Source organism: Zonotrichia albicollis, chromosome 4, assembly GCF_047830755.1.
Source record: "Zonotrichia albicollis isolate bZonAlb1 chromosome 4, bZonAlb1.hap1, whole genome shotgun sequence".
NCBI lineage: Eukaryota > Metazoa > Chordata > Aves > Passeriformes > Passerellidae > Zonotrichia > Zonotrichia albicollis.
This window is the reverse complement of record NC_133822.1, coordinates 2,263,644-2,286,075: the sequence shown is the minus strand read 5'-3', so window position 1 is coordinate 2,286,075 and position 22,432 is coordinate 2,263,644. Positions and strand designations below refer to the sequence as shown.

At 35.1% G+C, this 22,432-nt stretch overlaps 1 protein-coding gene across 4 annotated transcripts in view; it reads right to left on the bottom strand.

Annotated features, from left to right (window-relative positions):
* Nucleotides 1–22,432, bottom strand: part of LRGUK (leucine rich repeats and guanylate kinase domain containing) — a 107,736-nt gene that overhangs the window by 21,032 nt on the left and 64,272 nt on the right. For all 4 annotated transcript variants that reach the window (XM_074538666.1, XM_074538664.1, XM_074538667.1 and 1 more), the window contains 3 exons: nucleotides 16,597–16,798; nucleotides 13,047–13,154; nucleotides 3,059–3,183 (listed from right to left, as the gene is read on the bottom strand). In XM_074538666.1, the coding sequence (XP_074394767.1) occupies nucleotides 3,059–3,183; nucleotides 13,047–13,154; nucleotides 16,597–16,798 (435 nt within the window). The remainder of the gene's footprint in view (nucleotides 1–3,058; nucleotides 3,184–13,046; nucleotides 13,155–16,596; nucleotides 16,799–22,432) is intronic.

Sequence of the window (22,432 nt, the reverse complement as noted above, 5' to 3'; positions counted from 1 at the left end):
ATAGAAATAAAAAGAAATAGAAATTCAATAAATAGAAATAAAATGGTCACATAAATGGAAATAAAAATAAAATAAATAGAAATAAAATGGTCACATAAATAGAAATAAAAGAAATGTATATTTATAAATAAATATAAATATATATATATATATATATATATATAATTTTATTAAAAATTCCATCCTGCTTTGGTATCAGCTGATACCTCTAATATCAATTATCAATAATCAATTTATCAATTAATGTCAATTTAATGGGCTGAGACAGAGCAAATTAAACTGCTCAATAAATAGAAATTAAATAAATAGAAATAAAATAGCCACACAATTATAAATAAAAAATATAAATAAAATATTCACATAAAGAGAAATCTAAATAAATAGAAGTAAATAGAAATAAATAGAAATAAAATATTCACGTAAATAGAAATAAAAGAAATATCTATTTATAAATAAATTTTAATAAAATAATTTTAAATATATGTATATAATTATATTAAAAATTTCATCTTTCTTTGTTATCAGCTGATACCTCTGATATCAATTATCAATTATCAATTATCAATTAATGTCAATGTAATGGGCTGAGATAGAGCAAATTAAACTGCTCAATAAATATGAATAAAATAAATAGAAATAAAATAGCCCCATAAATAGAAATAAAAAATTCACATAAACAGAAGTCTAAATAAAATGAAATAAAAATGCACAGAAATACAAATAAAATAAATAAATATTTATAAATAAATAGAAATAAAAGAAAATAATCTGATTCCTTGCAGCTCCTCCCCTGTGGCCCGACCAGCCCTGGTTGCAATTAATTCTATAAATTAATTTTCCCTGGTTGTAATTAATTATATAAATTATAATTATATAAATGTATAAATTGATATTTTATTAATATAATTATAAAATGTAATTAATGTATAAAAAGCAAGAACAGAGAATTTCCACACCTCTAATTCACCCAGGAATAAAAAAAAGGGTCAGAATTCTAAATTTAACAGAATAAATGAAATTAAACCAAGCCCAGTGGGCATCTGAGCAGAATAAAATTATTTCTTTGGGATAAATAATGAAATAATTCACAATTATGACATGATTTGGGTGCCAAAATAATTCAAAATCCCAAATGCAAACAGCTGAAAAATTTGGCTTTAAGGCTGAAACATGAAGAAATAATTTGATTTTTTTTCCCATTTAATTTGGTCTAAGAGGCAGCTGGGTTGATAAATACAAATAAAAATCTGGGAAAAAAAAATAGAAATGTGATGGTGGGATTTGGAAATATCCCCATTTTGGGGGGAGAAAAATAGTTTTAAAAACAAAAATCGTTTTTACTTCCCGTCTTGGGAAGATTTTGTGGTTTTGGCTTTAAATTCCCCATTTTGGGGTTCTATCATGGCATCTAAAAATAACCAAAAATAGAGATTTTTGGGAGATTTTGAAGGGCTGAGTCTCCATAAATTGTCCAATTTTTGGGATTATTTATTCCATCAAATCCCTGAGCTCCAGAATTTCCCATCTCAAAACTTCACCATTTTTGGGAATGCAGCCCCACTTCCACCCCTGGAATTTTTCCTTCTTCTCTTGGGAAGATTTTGTGGGTTTTTGCTTTAAATTCTCCTTTTTGTGTTCTATCACATCACGTAAAAATAACCAAAATTAACCCTGGAGATATTTTGAAGGGCTGAGTCTCCTCTCCATAAATCGTCCAATTTTTGGGATTTTTTATTCCATCAAAAACTTCCAGATCCAAACCTTCCCATCTCAGCTCCTTCACCTTTTTTGGGAATGTGCCCAGCAGGAATTCCTGAGGAATTCCCCAATTCCACCCCTGGAATTTTTCCTTCTTCTATTGGGAAGATTTTGTCATTTTTGGCTTTAAATTCCCCTTTTTATGTTCAATCACATCACTTAAAAATAACCAAAATTAACCCTGGAGATATTTTGAAGGGCTGAGTCTCTTCTCCATAAATCGTCCAATTTTGGGGATTTTTTATTGCATCAAAAACTTCCAGATCCAAACCTTCCCATCTCAGCTCCTTCACCTTTTTTGGGAATGTGCCCAGCAGCAATTCCTGAGGAATTCCCCAATTCCACCCCTGGAATTTTTCCTTCTTCTATTGGGAAGATTTTGTGGTTTTTGGTTTTAAATTCCCCCTTTTTGTGTTCCATCACATCACGTAAAAATAACCAAAATTATCCCAAGAGATATTTTTAGGAGCTTTTGAAGATCTGAGTCTCCCCTCCATAAATCGTCCCATTTTTGGGATTATTTATTCCATCAAATCCCTGAGCTCCAGAATTTCCCATCTCAAAACTTCACCATTTTTGGGAATACAGCCCCAATTCCACCCCTGGAATTTTTCCACTGGAATTTTTCCTTCTTCTATTGGGAAGATTTTGTGGTTTTGGCTTTAAATTCCCCCTTTTTGTGTTCTATCACATCACGTAAAAATAACCAAAATTAACCCTGGAGATATTTTGAAGGGCTGAGTCTCTTCTCCATAAATCGTCCAATTTTTGGGATTTTTTATTCCATCAAATCCCTGAGCTCCAGAATTTCCCATCTCAGCTCCTTCACCTTTTTTGGGAATGTGCCCAGCAGGAATTCCTGATGAATTCCCCAATTCCACCCCTGGAATTTTTCCACTGGAATTTTTCCTTCTTCTATTGGGAAGATTTTGTGGTTTTGGCTTTAAATTCCCCATTTTTGTGTTCCATCCCGTTAATTTAAAATAAACCCCAGAGATGTTTTTTGGAGCTTTTGAAGGGCTGATTCTCCTCCCATAAAACTCCCATGTTCTTGGGATTATTTATTCCATCAAATCCCTGATCTCCAAACCTGCCCATCTCAGCTCCTTCACCTTTTTTGGGAATGTGCCCAGCAGCAATTCCAGAAGGTGTCTCTGGATGAACTTTGAGGTCCCACCAAACCCAAACCATCCCAGGATCCATCAGCACTGGGAATTATTGTTGGAATCAGAATGGGACGGAGAACAGAGAACATTTCTCCCCAAGTTCTGGTTCCTGAGGGCCAGGAGCTGCTCCTCACCACAGATCCTGGCGTGGCCGTCAGCATGTCCAGCAGGTCCCGGGGGTAGTTGTGGGTGGAGATGTGCAGGAGGTCCCCGTAGGATGGAGCTGCCCGTTCCTCCTGGATCAGCTGGGTCCTGGAACCTGGGTGGGAAGGACAATCCTCAATGGAAACGTTCTCCACAAAAACAGGGAGGAACCTGGGTGGGAAGGACAATCCTCAATGGAAACGTTCTGACCATAAACAGGGAGGAACCTGGGTGGGAAGGACAATCCTCCATGGAAACGTTCTGAACACAAACAGGGAGGAACCTGGGTGGGAAGGACAATCCTCAATGGAAATGTTCTCCACACAAACAGGGAGGAACCTGGGTGGGAAGGACAATCCTCAATGGAAAGGTTCTCCACACAAACAGAGGAACCTGGGTGGGAAGGACAATCCTCAATGGAAAGGTTCTCCACACAAACAGGGAGGAACCTGGGTGGGAAGGACAATCCTCAATGGAAACGTTCTCCACACAAACAGGGAGGAACCTGGGTGGGAAGGACAATCCTCAATGGAAACGTGAACACAAACAGAGGAACCTGGGTGGGAAGGACAATCCTCAATGGAAACGTTCTCCACACAACTGGAGAGGAACCTGGGTGGGAAGGACAATCCTCAGTGGAAACGTTCTGACCATAAACATGGAGGAACCTGGGTGGGAAGGACAATCCTCAATGGAAACGTGAACACAAACATGGAGGAACCTGGGTGGGAAGGACAATCCTCAGTGGAAACGTTCTGACAGAAACAGGGAGGAACCTGGGTGGGAAGGACAATCCTCAGTGGAAACGTTCTCCTCACAAACAGGGAGGAACCTGGGTGGGAAGGACAATCCTCAATGGAAACGTTCTGAACAACAACAGGGAGGAACCTGGGTGGGAAGGACAATCCCCAATGGAAACGTTCTCCTCACAAACAGAGGAACCTGGGTGGGAAGGACAATCCTCAATGGAAACGTTCTGAACACAAACAGAGGAACCTGGGTGGGAAGGACAATCCTCAATGGAAACGTTCTGACCATAAACAGGGAGGAACCTGGGTGGGAAGGACAATCCCCAATGGAAACGTTCTCCAAAAAAACAGGGAGGAACCTTGGTGGGAAGGACAATCCTCAATGGAAACGTTCTCCACACAAACAGAGGAACCTGGGTGGGAAGGACAATCCTCAATGGAAACGTGAACAAAAACAGAGGAACCTGGGTGGGAAGGACAATCCTCAATGGAAACGTTCTGAACATAAACATGGAGGAACCTGGGTGGGAAGGACAATCCCCACTGGAAACGTTCTGAACATAAACATGGAGGAACCTGGGTGGGAAGGACAATCCTCAGTGGAAACGTGAACACAAACAGGGAGGAACCTGGGTGGGAAGGACAATCCTCAATGGAAACGTGAACACAAACAGAGGAACCTGGGTGGGAAGGACAATCCTCAATGGAAACGTTCTCCACACCAACAGGGAGGAACCTGGGTGGGAAGGACAATCCTCAGTGGAAACGTTCTCCACACCAACAGGGAGGAACCTGGGTGGGAAGGACAATCCTCAATGGAAACGTTCTCCACACAAACAGAGGAACCTGGGTGGGAAGGACAATCCCCAATGGAAACGTTCTGACCATAAACAGGGAGGAACCTGGGTGGGAAGGACAATCCTCCATGGAAACGTTCTGACCATAAACAAGGAGGAACCTGGGTGGGAAGGACAATCCCCAATGGAAACGTGACCACAAACAGAGGAACCTGGGTGGGAAGGACAATCCTCAATGGAAACGTTCTGACCATAAACAGGGAGGAACCTGGGTGGGAAGGACAATCCTCAATGGAAACGTTCTGACAGAAACAGGGAGGAACCTGGGTGGGAAGGACAATCCTCAATGGAAGAGGAACCTGGGTGGGAAGGACAATCCTCAATGGAAACGTTCTCAACACAAACAGGGAGGGACCTGTGTGGGAAGGACAATCCCCAATGGAAACGTGAACACAAACAGGGAGGAACCTGGGTGGGAAGGACAATCCTCAATGGAAATGTTCTGACAGAAACAGGGAGGAACCTGGGTGGGAAGGACAATCCTCAATGGAAATGTTCTCCTCACAAACAGGGAGGAACCTGGGTGGGAAGGACAATCCTCAGTGGAAACGTGAACACAAACAGAGGAACCTGGGTGGGAAGGACAATCCTCAGTGGAAATGTTCTGAACAACAACAGGGAGGAACCTGGGTGGGAAGGACAATCCCCAATGGAAACGTTCTCCACACCAACAGGGAGCAACCTGGGTGGGAAGGACAATCCCCAATGGAAACGTTCTCCACACAAACAGGGAGGAACCTGGGTGGGAAGGACAATCCTCAATGGAAACGTTCTCCACACAAACAGGGAGGAACCTGGGTGGGAAGGACAATCCTCAATGGAAATGTTCTCCACACAAATGGGGAGGAACCTGGGTGGGAAGGACAATCCTCAGTGGAAACGTTCTGAACACAAACAGGGAGGAACCTGGGTGGGAAGGACAATCCTCAGTGGAAACGTTCTCCACACAAACAGGGAGGAACCTGGGTGGGAAGGACAATCCTCAGTGGAAACGTTCTCCACACCAACAGGGAGGAACCTGGGTGGGAAGGACAATCCTCAATGGAAACGTTCTCCACACAAACAGAGGAACCTGGGTGGGAAGGACAATCCTCAATGGAAATGTTCTCCACACAAACAGAGAGGAACCTGGTTGGGAAGGACAATCCCCAATGGAAACGTTCTGACCATAAACATGGAGGAACCTGGGTGGGAAGGACAATCCCCAGTGGAAACGTTCTCCACACAAACAGAGGAACATTTCTGTTTTCAGTTTCCATCCCTGGGAGGGAATGAGGTTGGATTGGGCGTTGGGGGTCGTTTTTTGTGGAAGGGGTTTCACAGTGACTGCTGTGAGACAGAGAGAAGTTTGATAACAGGATCCATGTTTGATAGGAGGATCCGTGTTTGATAAGAGGATGCACATTTCAGAAGAGGGTGCATGTTTGAGAAGAGGACCCATGTTTGATAGGAAGGGGATCCATGTTTGATAAAAGGAACCTGTTTGATAAGAAGAGGATCCATGTTTGATAGAAGGATCCATGTTTGATAGGAGGATCCGTGTTTGATAAGAGGATCTATATTTGATAAGAAGAAGATCCATGTTTGATAAGAGGAGGATCCATGTTTAATAGGAGGATCCATATTTGATAAGAATATTCATGTTTGATAACAAGAGAATCCATGTTTGATAAGAAGAGGATCCGTGTTTGATAACAGGATTTGTGTTTGATAACAGGATCCATGTTTGATAGGAGGATCCATGTTTGATAAGAGGATCCATGTTTGGTAAGAGGGTCCATGTTTGAGAAGAGGATCCATGTTTGGTAAGAGGGTCCATGTTTCATGAGAAGAGGATCCATGTTTGAGAAGAGGATCCGTGTTTGATAAGAAGAGGATCCGTGTTTGATAGGAGTGTCCGTGTTTGATAACAGGATCCATGTTTAATAGGAGGATCCATGCTTGATAAGAAGATCCATGTTTGATAGGAGTGTCCGTGTTTGATAACAGGATCCATGTTTGATAAGAGGATCCATGTTTGATAGGAGGATCCATGTTTGATAAGAGGATCCATGTTTGATAAGAGGGTCCATGTTTCATGAGAAGAGGATCTGTGTTTGATAAGAAGAGGATCCGTGTTTGATAGGAGTGTCCGTGTTTGATAACAGGATCCATGTTTGATAAGAGGATCCATGTTTGATAGGAGGATCCATGTTTGATAAGAGGATCCATGTTTGATAAGAGGATCCATGTTTACCCCTGAAAGCATTCCCTACCCAGGTCACTGACACAGACCCCAGGACAGACAGAAGGATAAATCAGAGAAACTGCAACTGCCTGTTCAATGAGCACCTTGTTTGTCTCCTGTGGCCAATGAGTGAAGTGCAAACTGATGAGTTGTGTAAGGATGTATAAAAAGCATCAATGCTGGAATAAAAACAGTTTGAAACCTTCTGGAAATGGAGTTGGTTGTATTGTTCTGTCTCATATTCAACAGTTTTGGTTGGCTAATTTGAGATTTCCCCATTAATGAACGCTAATTAGTGTGATGGGTTCAGTGTTGGTTAATCACCAGAGCAGTTGGTAGGATGTGCTCACCTATCTGGGAGGCGGAAATGGGAAACAGGAAACAGGAAATGGGAAACAGGAAACAGGAAACAGGAATCGGGAAATAGGAAATGGGAAACAGGAAACAGGAATCAGGAAACAGGAAATAGGAAATGGGAAACAGGAAGTGGGAAACAGGAAACAGGAAATGGGGAACAGGAAACAGGAAATGGGGAACAGGAAACAGGAAACAGGAAATGGGAAATAGGAAATAGGAAGTGGGAAACAGGAAATAGGAAGTGGGAAACAGGAAATGGGAAACAGGAAATAGGAAAGGCAAAGCAGACTTAAAAGTTTCAAAGGTTACAAAGAAATTTATCAGTAGTAACTAAAAGGAAAAAAAGTGATAAGAATTAAATTAAAACCTTCAGGAAGCTTTTTCTCCCCCTACATTTTCTTTCTTCATGACAACGTGAAGAAACAAACCCTAAAATTTCAGTTCTCCAGTTTCTTTCCTCTTTCACAGGTGTTTCTCACAGAAGTGTACACAGCTTTTCAGTAATTAGAAAATTTAAATTATTTCTGTAAATACCTCCCACAAAACCACCACAGGTCTGGGGGAACCTGGGCTTTGAGGTGGCTCCACACAATTCAGCTTTTAAAACCAAAGTGATTTTGAATAATTCAAATTATTTCCAAATTGGGACAAAAATAACTGGCTGGGATTTAAGGTCCCTCCACACAACTCAGCTTTTAAAACCAAAATTATTTTGAATAATTCAAATTATTTTAAAATTTTTTAAAAATCTGTAAACTGGGATATATCCTGTGTATAAAATCGCATTAAATCTTAAATTATACCATGGAATAACCTTAAAAATATTGTATAAAATTTTGTGTATAAAATCACATTAAATCTTAATTTAAACCATAGAAATAACCTTAAAAATATTGTATAAAATTTTGGGTATAAAATCACATTAAATCTTAATTTAAACCATGGAAATAACCTTAAAAATATTGTATAAAATTTAGGGTATAAAATCACATTAAATCTTAATTTAAACCACAGAAATACCTTTAAAAATATTGTATAAAATTTTTGGGTATAAAATCACATCAAATATTAATTTAAACCATGGAAATAACCTTAAAATATTGTATAAAATCACATCAAATCTTAATTTAAACCATGGAAATAACCTTAAAAATATTGTATAAAATTTAGGGTATAAAATCACATTAAATCTTAATTTAAACCATGGAAATACCCTTAAAAGTATTGTATAAAATAACAATAAATCTCAATTTAAGCCATGGTAATAACCTTAAAATATTGTATAAAATTTTGTGTATAAAATCCCATTAAATCTTAATTTATACCATGGAAATAACCTTAAAATATTGTATAAAATTTTGTGTATAAAATCATGTCAAATCTTAATTTAAACCATAGAAATAACCTTGAAAATATTGTATAAAATTTAGGGTATAAAATCACATTAAATCTTAATTTAAACCACAGAAATACCTTTAAAAATATTGTATAAAATGTTGGGTATAAAATCACATTAAATCTTAATTTAAACCATGGAAATAACCTTAAAATATTGTATAAAATTTTGGGTATAAAATCACATCAAATGTTAATTTAAACCATGGAAATAACCTTAAAAACATTGTATAAAATTTAGGGTATAAAATCACATTAAATCTTAATTTAAACCACAGAAATACCCTTAACAATATTGTATAAAATTTAGGGTATAAAATCACATTAAATCTTAATTTAAACCATGGAAATAACCTTAAAAATATTGTATAAAATTTTGTGTATAAAATCACATTAAATAATGATTTAAACCATAGAAATAAGCTTAAAAATATTGTATAAAATTTAGGGTATAAAATCACATTAAATCTTAATTTAAACCACGGAAATACCCTTAAAAATATTAATTAAAAAAATAATAATTATAAACCTCTCATAATCTCCAACAAGCAATCTTCTCACCAAAAACCTCCCTTTTAAAGACAACCTTGGGGCAAGGTTTGGAAAATAAATTATTTTTCATAGTCCATGAATAGGGGATTTAATAGGGTTTAAATTTATTTAAACCTCTATAAATGGGGTTTTAAGTGAATTTAATGGTGTGTAGTAATTACCATTATCAGCTCCAAAAATTGTTCTAATTCTGCTATTAAAAGTTTTTTAAAATTAAAAGTTTTTTAAAATTAAAATACCTTATCTATTTTCTCCCTGGATTTTTTTTTTACTGTACACCAGCAAAAGATCTTTTTCTTTAATTAATTTATTTATCTATTTATTTATTTATTAATTTATTTAAACCCCTACAAATGGGGTTTTAAGTGAATTTAATGGTGTGTAGTAAATTTAAAAGTTACTTTATGAGCAGCAGAATTGCCAAAATCTTGCATTGTTAATGAAATTTCTGTAGTGACAAGAAAGAGCTGCTGAGGGATAAAAAGTCCTTTAAAGGAGCTGCAGACACTTAAATCCATCTCCAAAAATATTATATATATAAATATATATAAATTATATAATTTATATAATTTATATAAAATTATATAAAAATATTTTATATTTTTATAAATAGGATTATATAAAAATATTTTCTTTTTTTTTCCCTCTTCTTTTCCAACAATCTCTCCAGGGTTTGTTGCCTTCGAGACAAAACCCCCCCAGAGTTTTTAAGGCAAGAAAATACAATATTAAAGCAAATAAGGCAAGGAAAATCACATTTTTCATTTCCAGATGAGCGTGGATGCTTCTGGAAATTAAAATAAAATCTATTTAATTTCAAGCTAAATAAGATTTTTCAGCCAAGCCCTCGCTGGTGCAGCCACAGTGTGTACAGAAGCTTTTCCTGTGCCCGCTGGGAAATTAAAATTATTCCTTTTTCCAGGATCCTAAATGACACGAGCTGATGAATATTGCGCTGTCCTTTATTAAAAATTTCAGATATTTTGCCCTTTTTTCAGCTGCTTTTATTTGCATGTATATAAATGTGTATATATATTTATTTATTTGCATGTATATATATATGCGTATATATTTATTTATTTATTTATTTATTTGCATGTATATAAATGTGTATATATATATATTTATGTATTTATTTATTTATTTATTTATCTGCATGTATATATATATGTGTATATATTTATTTATTTATTTATTTATTTATTTATTTATTTATCTGCATGTATATAATGTGCTCCTGGGGGAGCTGATCCTGTTCCAATGGATCCAACCCCAAAACCATGGGAATTCCTGGGTCAAAAATCCTAAAAAATGAGCTTTTTAATTATTATTGCACACTCTCTTTTTTATCACAATGTCCTTTTTTAAAAATTATTTTTAATTATTTAATTATTAATTATTATTTTTTGGACTTATTTTTTAATTATTTAATTTTAAATGAAATACATTTCATTTAATTTTTCATTTAATTTCTTTAATAACATTTAAATAAATGTTATTTATTTTTGTTTTATTCCAGTAAAGTTCTTCTCCCTCTCTTTTCCTCCCGCAGCCAATTCTGAGCTGCAGGATGAACGAATTAATCTGCCTGAAAGTTTGGGGGTTTTTGGGGATTTTGTTTTTTTAATTTCAATTTCAATTCAAGGAATTTCAATCATTGAATAGATGTAATAAATTTAGGAATTTGGTTTTGGTGTGTTCATTTAGGAATTTACATAATTGAATTTATTTAATAAATTTAGGAATTTGGTTTTGCTTTGTTTTTGCTGTGTTCATTTAGGGATTTCCATAATTTAATAAAATTAACAGATTTAATACATTTAGGAATTTGGTTTTGCTGTGCCAATTTACGAATTTCCATATTTTAATACACATAATAAATGTAACAAATTTAGGAATTTGTTTTTGCTTGTTTTTGCTGTGCTAATTTAGGAATTTACATGATTTAATAAGATAAATAAATGTAGGATTTTGGTTTTTGTTTGTTTTTGCTGTGTTACTTAAGGAATTTCCATAATTTAATGCATTTAGGAATTTGGTTTTTGTTTGGTTTTGCTGTGTTAATTTAACAATTTCCATAATTGAATGAATTTAGGAATTTGGTTTTTGTTTGGTTTTGCTGTGTTAATTTAAGAATTTACATAAATGAATAAATTTAGGAATTTGGTTTTGCTTTGTTTTTGCTGTGTTAATTTAGAAATTTCCATAATCAAATAAATTTAGCAATTTGTGTTTTGTTTGTTTTTGCTGTATTAATTTAGGAATTTTGCTATGTTACTTTAGGAATTTTTAATACATTTAATAAATTTGGTTTTGGTGTGTTAATTTAGAGATTTCCGTAATTGAATAAAAGTAGGAATTCAGTTTTTGTTTGGTTTTGCTGTGTAAATTTAGGAATTTCCATAACTGAATAAATTCAGGAATTTGGTTTTGCTTTGTTTTTGCCGTGTTAACTTAGAGATTTCCATAATTGAATTTATTTAATGCATTTAGGAACTTGTTTTTGGTTTGGTTTTGCTGAGTTAATTTAGGAATTTCCATCATTTAATACATTTAGGAATTTGGGTTTTGTTCATTTGTTGCTGTGCTAATTTAGGAATTTGGTTTTTGTTTGGTTTCGCTGTGTTAATTTAAGAATTTACATCATTTAATAAATTTACAAATTTGGTCTTGGTTTGTCCTTGCTATGTTAATTTAGGGATTTCCATAATTGAATTTAGTTAATGCATTTAGGAACTTGTTTTTGGTTTGGTTTTCCTGTGTTAATTCAGGAATTTACATCATTTAATTTATTTAATAAATTTAGTAATTTGGTTTATTTATGCTGTGTTAATTTAGGAATTTACATGATTTAATAAGATAAATAAATGTAGGAATTTGGGTTTTGATTGGTTTTGCTGTGTTAATTTAGGAATTTCCGTAATTGAATAAATTCAGGAATTTGTATTTGGTTCGTTTTTGCTGTGTTACTTAAGGAATTTAAATAATTTAATAAATTTAGGAATTTGGTTTTTGTTTGGCTTTTCTGTGTTAATTTAACAATTTCCATAATTGAATGAATTTTGGAATTTGGTTTTTGTTTGGTTTTGCTGTGTTAATTTAAGAATTTACATAATTGAATAAATTTAGGAATTTGGTTTTGCTTTGTTTTTGCTGCGTTAATTTAGAGATTTCCATAACTGAATTTATTTAATGCATTTAGGAACTTGTTTTTGGTTTGGTTTTGCTGAGTTAATTTAGGAATTTCCATCATTTAATACATTTAGGAATTTGGGTTTTGTTCGTTTGTTGCTGTGCTAATTTAGGAATTTGGTTTTTGTTTGGTTTCGCTGTGTTAATTTAAGAATTTACATCATTTAATAAATTTACAAATTTGGTCTTGGTTTGTCCTTGCTATGTTAATTTAGAGATTTCCATAACTGAATTTATTTAATGCATTTAGGAACTTGTTTTTGGTTTGGTTTTGCTGTGTTAATTTAGGAACTTACAACATTTAATTCATTTAATGAATTCAGGAATTTGATTTTGGTTCATTTACGCTGTGTTAATTTAGGAATTTTCAATCCATTACCAACAAACAGGAAATCAATCCATTACCAATAAATAGGATTATTTTCCAATTATATTATTTATATATAATTGGAATTAACCATAATTATGATTATTAATAGAATTAATATATATATAATTATATATATATAATTTTTTTTATATATATATAATGTTATATATATATATATAAATTATTTATATATATATATATATATATATATATATAATTTTTTTTTTAATATATATATATATAATTATATTCCAATCACCAGGGATGAAGCCACTGTACCTGTCCTGCCCCGGAAGCCCTCGAAGTTCTCCAGAACGTCAGGAGGCTCCATGCCCAGGTAGACCTTGACAATCAGGGCCAGGTCCGTCAGCGCCTCCTCCAGCTCATCTGCAGGCACAGAGAGAAAAAAAACGGAATAAAAACCAAATTTTTTCATCAGTGCAAAGACACAAATCACACAAATTTGACACGGAAATGTGTTTTTAGCACAGCCAGAAAATACATTTTTAATGTCTCTTGGGGGGAGAAAAACCTTCATCTTCACAAAGGTCTGAAATTGAAAAAAAACACATTGAAAAAAAATGCTGAAATTCAGTTTTTTTCAATGTGTTTTCTCTGCATTTTCCTAAATATTTTCCTGCTGGTTTATTTCTTTAGGGCCATATTTAAATTGCAAGCTCTGCGTGCCACGTTTATGAATTTGCAATATTTACACCACAGGGCTCTAATTTAACGTGGTGAACACCAAAAAATCTGTAAAAAAAATGAATTACAGAAGGAATATTTCCAGGCAATCAATGAGCAATTAACTGACCCGTGTTAATGATGGAATCAAAGAAGTCGGGGCAGTCCTGGCACTCCTGCAGGTCCATGTCCACCCTGGCCACTGCCTGGCCATGGTGACTGATTATTGTGTTAAAATATAATTTCTAATAATTATTATAATTTATATTAATTATTATAATAATTTGTTATAATGGGGTGAAAATAATTGAGGTGTCATTTCTTAACTGGACAGTTTTAAAGACCTTGCAGAGAGAGAGCTGGGGCTCCATTTTGAGTTTGTTATTGAAGCGCTGCAGAACTCGGGGTTTGTGAGACTGAAAGGAGAGCCCAAATTCAGTGTTAATGAGGGCAATGAGAGCCAAAAATCAGCGTTAATGAGAGCCCAAAATCAGTGTTAATGAGGGCAATGAGAGCCCAAAATCAGAGTTAATGAGAGAGCCCAAAATCAGCGTTAATGAGAGCCAAAACTCACTGTTAATGAGCCCAAAATTAGCATTAATGAGTGCACTGAGAGCCCAACATCAGTGTTAATGAGGATACTGGGAACCCAAAATCTGCATTAATGAAAGAGCCCAAAATTAGCAGTAATGAGTGCACTGAGAGCCCAAAATCATCGTTAATGAGAGAGCCCAAAATCAGCATTAATGAGAGCCAAAAATCAATGTCAATGAGGGCACTGGGAGCCCAAAATCAGAGTTAATGAGAGCCCAACATCAGTGTTAATGAGGGCACTGAGAGCCCAAAATCAGCATTAATGAGAACACTGAGAGCCTAAAATCAGAGTTAATGAGGACAATGAGAGGTTAATGAGAGAGCCCAAAATCAGCATTAATGAGGGCAATGAGAACCGAAAACCAGAAAATTAAACATAAAACTAAAAACTAAAACAAAATTAAAATTCTATATTGTATAAAAATATTTGATATAAAAATTGATATGATATGATATGATATGATATGATATGATATGATATATGATATGATGATTCCCAATGACCCCAGAGGCAATCAATCAGCAATTAACTGACCCGTGTTAATGATGGCGTCGAAGAACCCAGGACAATCCTGGCACTCCTGCAGGTCCATGCCCACCCTGCTCACTGCCTGGCCATGGGTGCTTAGTTATTGGGTCAAAATATCATTTATAATAATTATTATAAATATTTCTAATAATTTATAATAATTATTATAATAATTTATTATAATGGGGTGAAAATAATTGAGGTGTCATTTCTTAACTGGACAGTTTTAAAGACCTTGTAGAAAGAGAGCTGGGGCTGCATTTTGAGTTTGTTATTGAAGCGCTGCAGAACTCAGGGTTTGTGAGACTGAAATGAGAGCCCAAAATCAGTGTTAATTAGGGCACTGGGAGCCAAAAATCAGTGTTAATGAGAGAGCCCAAAATCAGAGTTAATGAGCCCAAAATTAGCATTAATGAGTGCACTGAGAGCCCAAAATCAGCGTTAATGAGAGAGCACAAAATCAGCATTAATGAGGGCAATAAGAACCAAAAACCAGAAAAACGAAAAACTAAAACAAAATTAAAATTCTATATTGTATAAAAATATTTGATATAAAAATATGTATTGTATTGTATTGTATTATATTATATGATGATTTCCAATTACCCCAAAGGCAATCAGCAATTAACTGACCCGTGTTAATGATGGCATCGAAGAAACCAGGGCACTCCTGGCACTCCTGCAGGTCCATGTCCACCCTGCTCACTGCCTGGCCATGGGTGCTTAGTTATTGGGTCAAAATATAATTTATAATAATTATTATAAATATTTCTAATAATTTATAATTATTATAATAATAATTTGTTATAATGGGGTGAAAATAATTGAGGTGTCATTTCTTAACTGGACAGTTTTAAAGACCTTGCAGAGAGAGAGCTGGGGCTCCATTTTGAGTTTGTTATTGAAGTGCTGCAGAACTCAGGGATTGTGAGACTGAAATGAGAGCCCAAAATCAGTGTTAATGAGGGCACTGGGAGCCAAAAATCAGCGTTAATGAGAGAGCCCAAAATCAGTGTTAATGAGTGCACTGAGAGCCCAAAATCAGCGTTAATGAGAGAGCCCAAAATCAGCGTTAATGAGAGCCAAAACACGGTGTTAATGAGAGCCAAAACTCAGCATTAATGACCCCAAAATGAGCAGTAATGAGTGCACTGAGAGACCAAAATCAGAGTTAAGGAGAGCCCAACATCAGTGTTAATGAGGGCACTGGGACCCCAAAATCTGCATTAATGACAGAGCCCAAAATCAGCGTTAATGAGCGCAACGAGAGCCCAAAATCAGAGTTAATGAGCCCAAAATTAGCATTAATGAGGGCACTGAGAAGCTAAAATCAGAGTTAATGAGAGCCCAAAGTCAGTGTTAATGAGGGCAATGAGAGCCAAAAATCAGTGTTAATGAGAGAGCCAAAAATCAGCGTTAATGAGAGCCAAAACTCACTGTTAATGAGCCCAAAATTAGCATTAATGAGTTCACTGAGAGCCCAGCATCAGTGTTAATGAGGATACTGGGAACCCAAAATCTGCATTAATGAAGGAGCCCAAAATTAGCAGTAATGAGTGCACTGAGAGCCCAAAATCAGCGTTAATGAGAGAGCCCAAAATCAGAGTTAATGAGAGCCAAAAATCAATGTCAATGAGGGCACTGGGAGCCCAAAATCAGAGTTAATGAGAGCCCAACATCAGTGTTAATGAGAGCGCTGAGAGCCCAAAATCGGAGTTAATGAGGACAATGAGAGGTTAATGAGAGAGCCCAAAATCAGCATTAATGAGGGCAATGAGAACCGAAAACCAGAAAATTAAACATAAAACTAAAACAAAATTAAAATTCTATATTGTATAAAAATACTTGATATAAAAATATATGTTATGCTATGTTATGTTATGTTATGTTATGTTATGTTATGTTATGTTATGCTATGCTATGTTATGTTATGTTATGCTATGTTATGTTATGTTATGTTATGCTATGCTATGTTATGCTATGATTCCCAATTACCCCAAAGGCAATGAGCAATTAACTGACCGGTGTTAATGATGGCGTCGAAGAAGCCGGGGCACTCCTGGCACTGCTGCAGGTACATGTCCACCCTGGCCACGGCCTCGTCCATCTCGGGCCTGGTGAAGAGCCCCGTCCTCCTCAGGTGCTCCCCGTACTTCTCCTTGTCCTTGGGCACCACCAGGATGCACCTGGGCCGGAAGTGGGTGCGCTTCAGGCTGCGCACGCCCTGCAAATAAACCACGGGAAAAAATGTGCAAATAAACCACAGGGGAAAAAATTGGGGTTTTACTGGAAACTGTTCCATTTGGAGCTCAGTTGTTTTTCTCCTTGAAAATAAAGCAGAGAAAACACTTTTTTTTCCTGAAACCGAGCATTTGTTGAACTCGAAACTGAGTTTTTTCTCCTTGAAAATAAAGGAGAAAAAACACTTTTTTTTTCCTGAAACCGAGCATTTGTTGAAGTTGGAAGTGGAGTTTTTCACCTTGAAAGTAAAGCAGAAAAAACACATATTTTTTTCTTGAAATTGGTCATTGGTTGAAGTTGGAAGTGGAGTTTTTCACCTTGAAAGTAAAGCAGAAAAAACACATTATTTTTTTCTTGAAACCGAGCACTTGTTGAACTCGAAGCTGAGTTTTTTCTCCTTGAAAATAAAGCAGAGAAAACACTTTTTTTTTTCTTGAAACTCAGTTTCAAGAAAAACATTTCTTCCAACATTTGTTGAAGTTGGAAGTGGAGTTTTTCTCCTTGAAAATAAAGCAGAGAAAACACTTTTTTTTTTCTTGAAACCGAGCATTTGTTGAAGTTGGAAGTGGAGTTTTTCACCTTGAAAGAAAAGCAGAAAAAACACATTATTTTTTCTTGAAACTGAGGACTTGTTGAAGTTGGAAGTGGAGTTTTTCACCTTGAAAATAAAGCAGAAAAAACACATTTTTTTTTTCTTGAAATTGGTCATTGGTTGAAGTTGGAAGTGGAGTTTTTCACCTTGAAAATAAAGCAGAAAAACCACTTTTTTTTTCTTGAAACTGAGCACTTGTTGAAGTTGGAAGTGGAGTTTTTCTCCTTGAAAATAAAGCAGAAAAACCACTTTTTTTTTTCTTGAAACTGAGCATTTGTTGAAGTTGGAAGTGGAGTTTTTCACCTTGAAAGTAAAGCAGAAAAAACACATTATTTTTTTCTTGAAACCGAGCACTTGTTGAACTCGAAGCTGAGTTTTTTCTCCTTGAAAATAAAGCAGAGAAAACACATTTTTTTTCTTGAAACTCAGTTTCAAGAAAAACATTTCTTCCGACATTTGTTGAAGTTGGAAGTGGAGTTTTTCTCCTTGAAAATAAAGCAGAAAAACCACATTATTTTTTCCTGAAACCGAACATTTGTTGAAATTGGAAGTGGAGTTTTTCACCTTGAAAGTAAAGCAGAAAAAACACATTATTTTTTCTTGAAATTGGTCATTGGTTGAAGTTGGAAGTGGAGTTTTTCACCTTGAAAGTAAAGCAGAAAAAACACATTATTTTTTCTTGAAACTGAGCACTTGTTGAAGTTGGAAGTGGAGTTTTTCACCTTGAAAGTAAAGCAGAAAAAAAACTGTGTTTTTTTCCTTGAAATTCAGTGGTTTTGAAATTTGGAGTTGGGTTTTTTCTCCTTATAAATAAAGCAGAGAAATTGAGTGTTTGTTGAACTTGAAGCTGAGTTTTTTCACCTTGAAAATAAAGCAGAAAAAACCAGTGGTTTTTTCCTTGAAATTGAGTCTTTGTCCAATTTGGAGCTGAGTTTTGGAACTGAGTTTTTTCTCCTTAAAAATAAAGCAGAAAAAAAACTGTGGCTTTTTTCCTTGAAAATTAATGTTTGTAGAATTTGAAGCTCAGTTTTTTCTCCTTGAAAATAAAGCATAGAAAGGAGTATTTTTATTATTGAAATGGAGTGTGTGGTAAATTTGGGCCTGAATTTTTTTCTCATTGCACATAAAGCAGAAAAAAACACTGTTTTTTTTTTTTTCTTGGGTGTTTGTTGAACGAGGAGCTCAGGTTTTTCTCCTTGAAAATAGAGCAGAGAAAACAGTGTTTTTACTATTGAAATTGAGTGTTTGTTGAATTTGAAGCTCAGTTTTTTTCTCCTTGAAAATAAAGCACAGAAAACAGTGGCTCCATTTTCAAACCAAGACAAAGGTGAATGCGCTGGTGATGCTGAAAAAATAGACGAGAAACTAAAAATTTAAGAAAATGACCAGCAAAGTGATTTTTCTGACTAAAATGAGGCTGGAAAATCTCTGTAAAATCATTTCCCCAATGTCCCTCGTGTTGAACAACTCCAAGGATGGGAACTCCACCAATGCCTTTATTTTCCTTTCCAGGAATGAATTATCCCCAATATCCCACGGGATATTCCGGATATTCCATTCCCTGTGTCCCGCCCCCAATCCCGTGAGGAATTTGTCCCACTTGAGAGTGGAACCCTGGGAAAAGTTAAAAACAGAATCTAAAAATGTCTGGGAAAGCTTTGTGCTTTCCCAGATCAACTGCACCTGATCAATTATAGAATTGTTAGATGTGATGATTGTTTAGTAATTAAATGTAATTATTAAAGAACCATAAGAACAGTGAGAGACCATGTTGGAAATTCAGAGAGGGGCTAAATTTATGTACACAATAAAACAATATAAGTTTAATAATTAACATGAGATTATGTAATGATAGGGTGTAAAACATGATTATTTCGGATGTATGGTCGGAGTCAGATTTGGGTTGAATTTACCCTGATTCCCAGAGCTTTTAATAAAAAGCCCCATATTTAATCCCTGTGATTTTGTGTTTTTGAATGCTGACACTCCATGAGGAAATTCCTCCTGAAATGTCCTAGAGCACATGATAGTGGAACCCTGGGAAAAGTTAAAGATAGAATCTAAAAATGTCTGGGAAAGCTTTGTGCTTTCCCAGATCAACTGCACCTGATAAATTATAGAATTGTTAGCTGCGATGATTGTTTAGTAATTAAACGCAATTATTATATAACCATAAGAAGAATAGTGAGAAACTATGTTGGAAATTCAGAGAGAGGCTAAATTTATGTATACAACAGAACAATATAAGTTTAATAATTAACATGAAATTATGTAATGATAGATTATAAAACATGATCATTTGGGATGTATGGTTGGAATCAGATTTGGGTTGAATTTACCCCGATTCCCAGAGGTATTTTTTTAATAAAAAACACTGCATTTAATCCCTGTGATTTTGTGTTTTTGAACGCTGACACTCCATGAGGAAATTCCTCCTGAATTGTTCTGGAGCCGGTGTCCTCATGATAGTGGAACCCTGGAAAAAGTTAAAGATAGAATCTAAAAATGTCTGGGAAAGCTTTGTGCTTTCCCTGATCAACTGCACCTGATAAATTATAGAATTGTTAGATGTGATGATTGTTTAGTAATTAAATGTAATTATTAAATAACCATAAGAAGAATAGTGAGAAACTATGTTGGAAATTCAGAGAGGGGCTAAATTTACGTATACAACAGAACAATAGAAGTTTAATAATTAACATGAAATTATGTAATGATAGATTATAAAACATGATTATTTCGGATGTATGGTCGGAGTCAGATTTGGGTTGAATTTATCCCGATTCCCAGAGGTATTTTCTTAATAAAAAGCCCTGCATGTAATCCCTGTGATTTTGTGGTTTTGAACGCCGACACTCTTTGAGGAAATTCCTGCTGAATTGTTCTGGAGCCGGTGTCCTCATGATAGTGGAACCCTGGAAAAAGTTAAAGATAGAATCTAAAAATGTCTGGGAAAGGTTTGTGCTGTCCCAGATCAACTGCACCTGATAAATTATAGAATTGTTAGTTGTGATGATTGTTTAGTAATTAAACGTAATTATTATATAACCATAAGAAGAATAGTGAGAAATTCAGTGAGGGGCTAAATTTATGTACACAATAAAACAATAGAAGTTTAATAATTAACATGAGATTATGTAACGATAGAGTATAAACCATGATCATTTGGGATGTATGGTCAGAGTCAGATTTGGGTTGAATACACCCCGACTCCCAGAGGTATTTTTTTAATAAAAACCACTGCATTTAATCCCGTGATTTTGTGTTTTTGAACGCCGACACTCCATGAGGAAATTCCTGCTGAATTGTTCTGGAGCCGGTGTCCTCATGGTAGTGGAACCCTGGGAAAAGTTACAGATAGAATCTAAAAATGTCTGGGAAAGCTTTGTGCTTTCCCAGATCAACTGCACCTGATAAATTATAGAATTGTTAGATGTGATGATTGTTTAGTAATTAAATGTAATTAGTATATAACCATAAGAAGAATAGGGAGAAATTCAGAGAGGGGCTAAATTTATGTATACAACAGAACAATAGAAGTTTAATAATTAACATGAAATTATGTAACGATAGAGTATAAACCATGATTATTTCAGATGTATGGTCGGAGTCAGATTTGGGTTGAATTTACCCCAATTCCCAGAGCTCTTAATAAAAACAACGCATTGAATCCCTGTGATTTTGTGTTTTTGAACGCTGACACTCCATGAGGAAATTCCTCCTCAATTGTCCTGGAGCCGGTGTCCTCATGATAGTGGAACCCTGGAAAAAGTTAAAGATAGAATCTAAAAATGTCTGGGAAAGCTTTGTGCTTTCCCAGATCAACTGCACCTGATAAATTATAGAATTGTTAGATGCAATGATTGTTTAGTAATTAAATGTAATTATTATATAACTATAAGAACAGTGAGAAACCATGTTGGAAATTCAGAGAGAGGCTAAATTTATGTCTACAATAGAACAATATAAGTTTAATAATTAACATTAAAGTTATGTAACGACAGAGTAGAAAACCTGATCATTTGGGATGTATGGTCGGAGTCAGATTTGGGTTGAATTTACCCCAATTCCCAGAGGTATTTTTTTAATAAAAAGCCCCAAATGTAATCCCTGTGATTTTGTGTTTTTGAATGCTGACACTCCATGAGGAAATTCCTCCTGAACTGTCCTAGAGCCGGTGTCCTCATGATCCCTGGAAAAAGTTACAGATAGAATCTAAAAATGTCAGGCTTTGTGCTTTCCCTGATCAACTGCACCTGATAAATTATAGAATTGTTAGATGTGATGATTGTTTAGTAATTAAATGTAATTAGTATATAACCATAAGAAGAATAGTGAGAAATTCAGTGAGGGGCTGAATTTATGTACACAATAAAACAATAGAAGTTTAATAATTAACATGAAATTATGTAATGATAGGGTAGAAACCATGATCATTTTGGATGTATGGTCGGAGTCAGATTTGGGTTGAATTTACCCCGATTCCCAGAGGTATTTTTTAATAAAAAGCCCCGCATGTAATCCCTGTGATTTTGTGTTTTTGAACACTGACACTCCATGAGGAAATTCCTCCTGAACTGTCCTAGAGCCGGTGTCCTCATGATAGTGGAACCCTGGAAAAAGTTACAGATAGAATCTAAAAATGTCTGGGAAAGCTTTGTGCTTTCCCTGATCAACTGCACCTGATAAATTATAGAATTGTTAGCTGCGATGATTGTTTAGTAATTAAACGTAATTATTATATAACCATGAGAAGAATAGTGAGAAATTCAGTGAGGGGCTAAATTTATGTACACAATAAAACAATAGAAGTTTAATAATTAACATGAAATTATGTAATGATAGAGTATAAAACACGATTATTTTGGATGTATGGTCGGAGTCAGATTTGGGTTGAATTTACCCCAATTCCCAGAGGTATTTTTTTAATAAAAACCACTGCATGTAATCCCTGTGATTTTGTGTTTTTGAACGCTGACACTCCATGAGGAAATTCCTCCTGAATTGTTCTGGAGCACATGATAG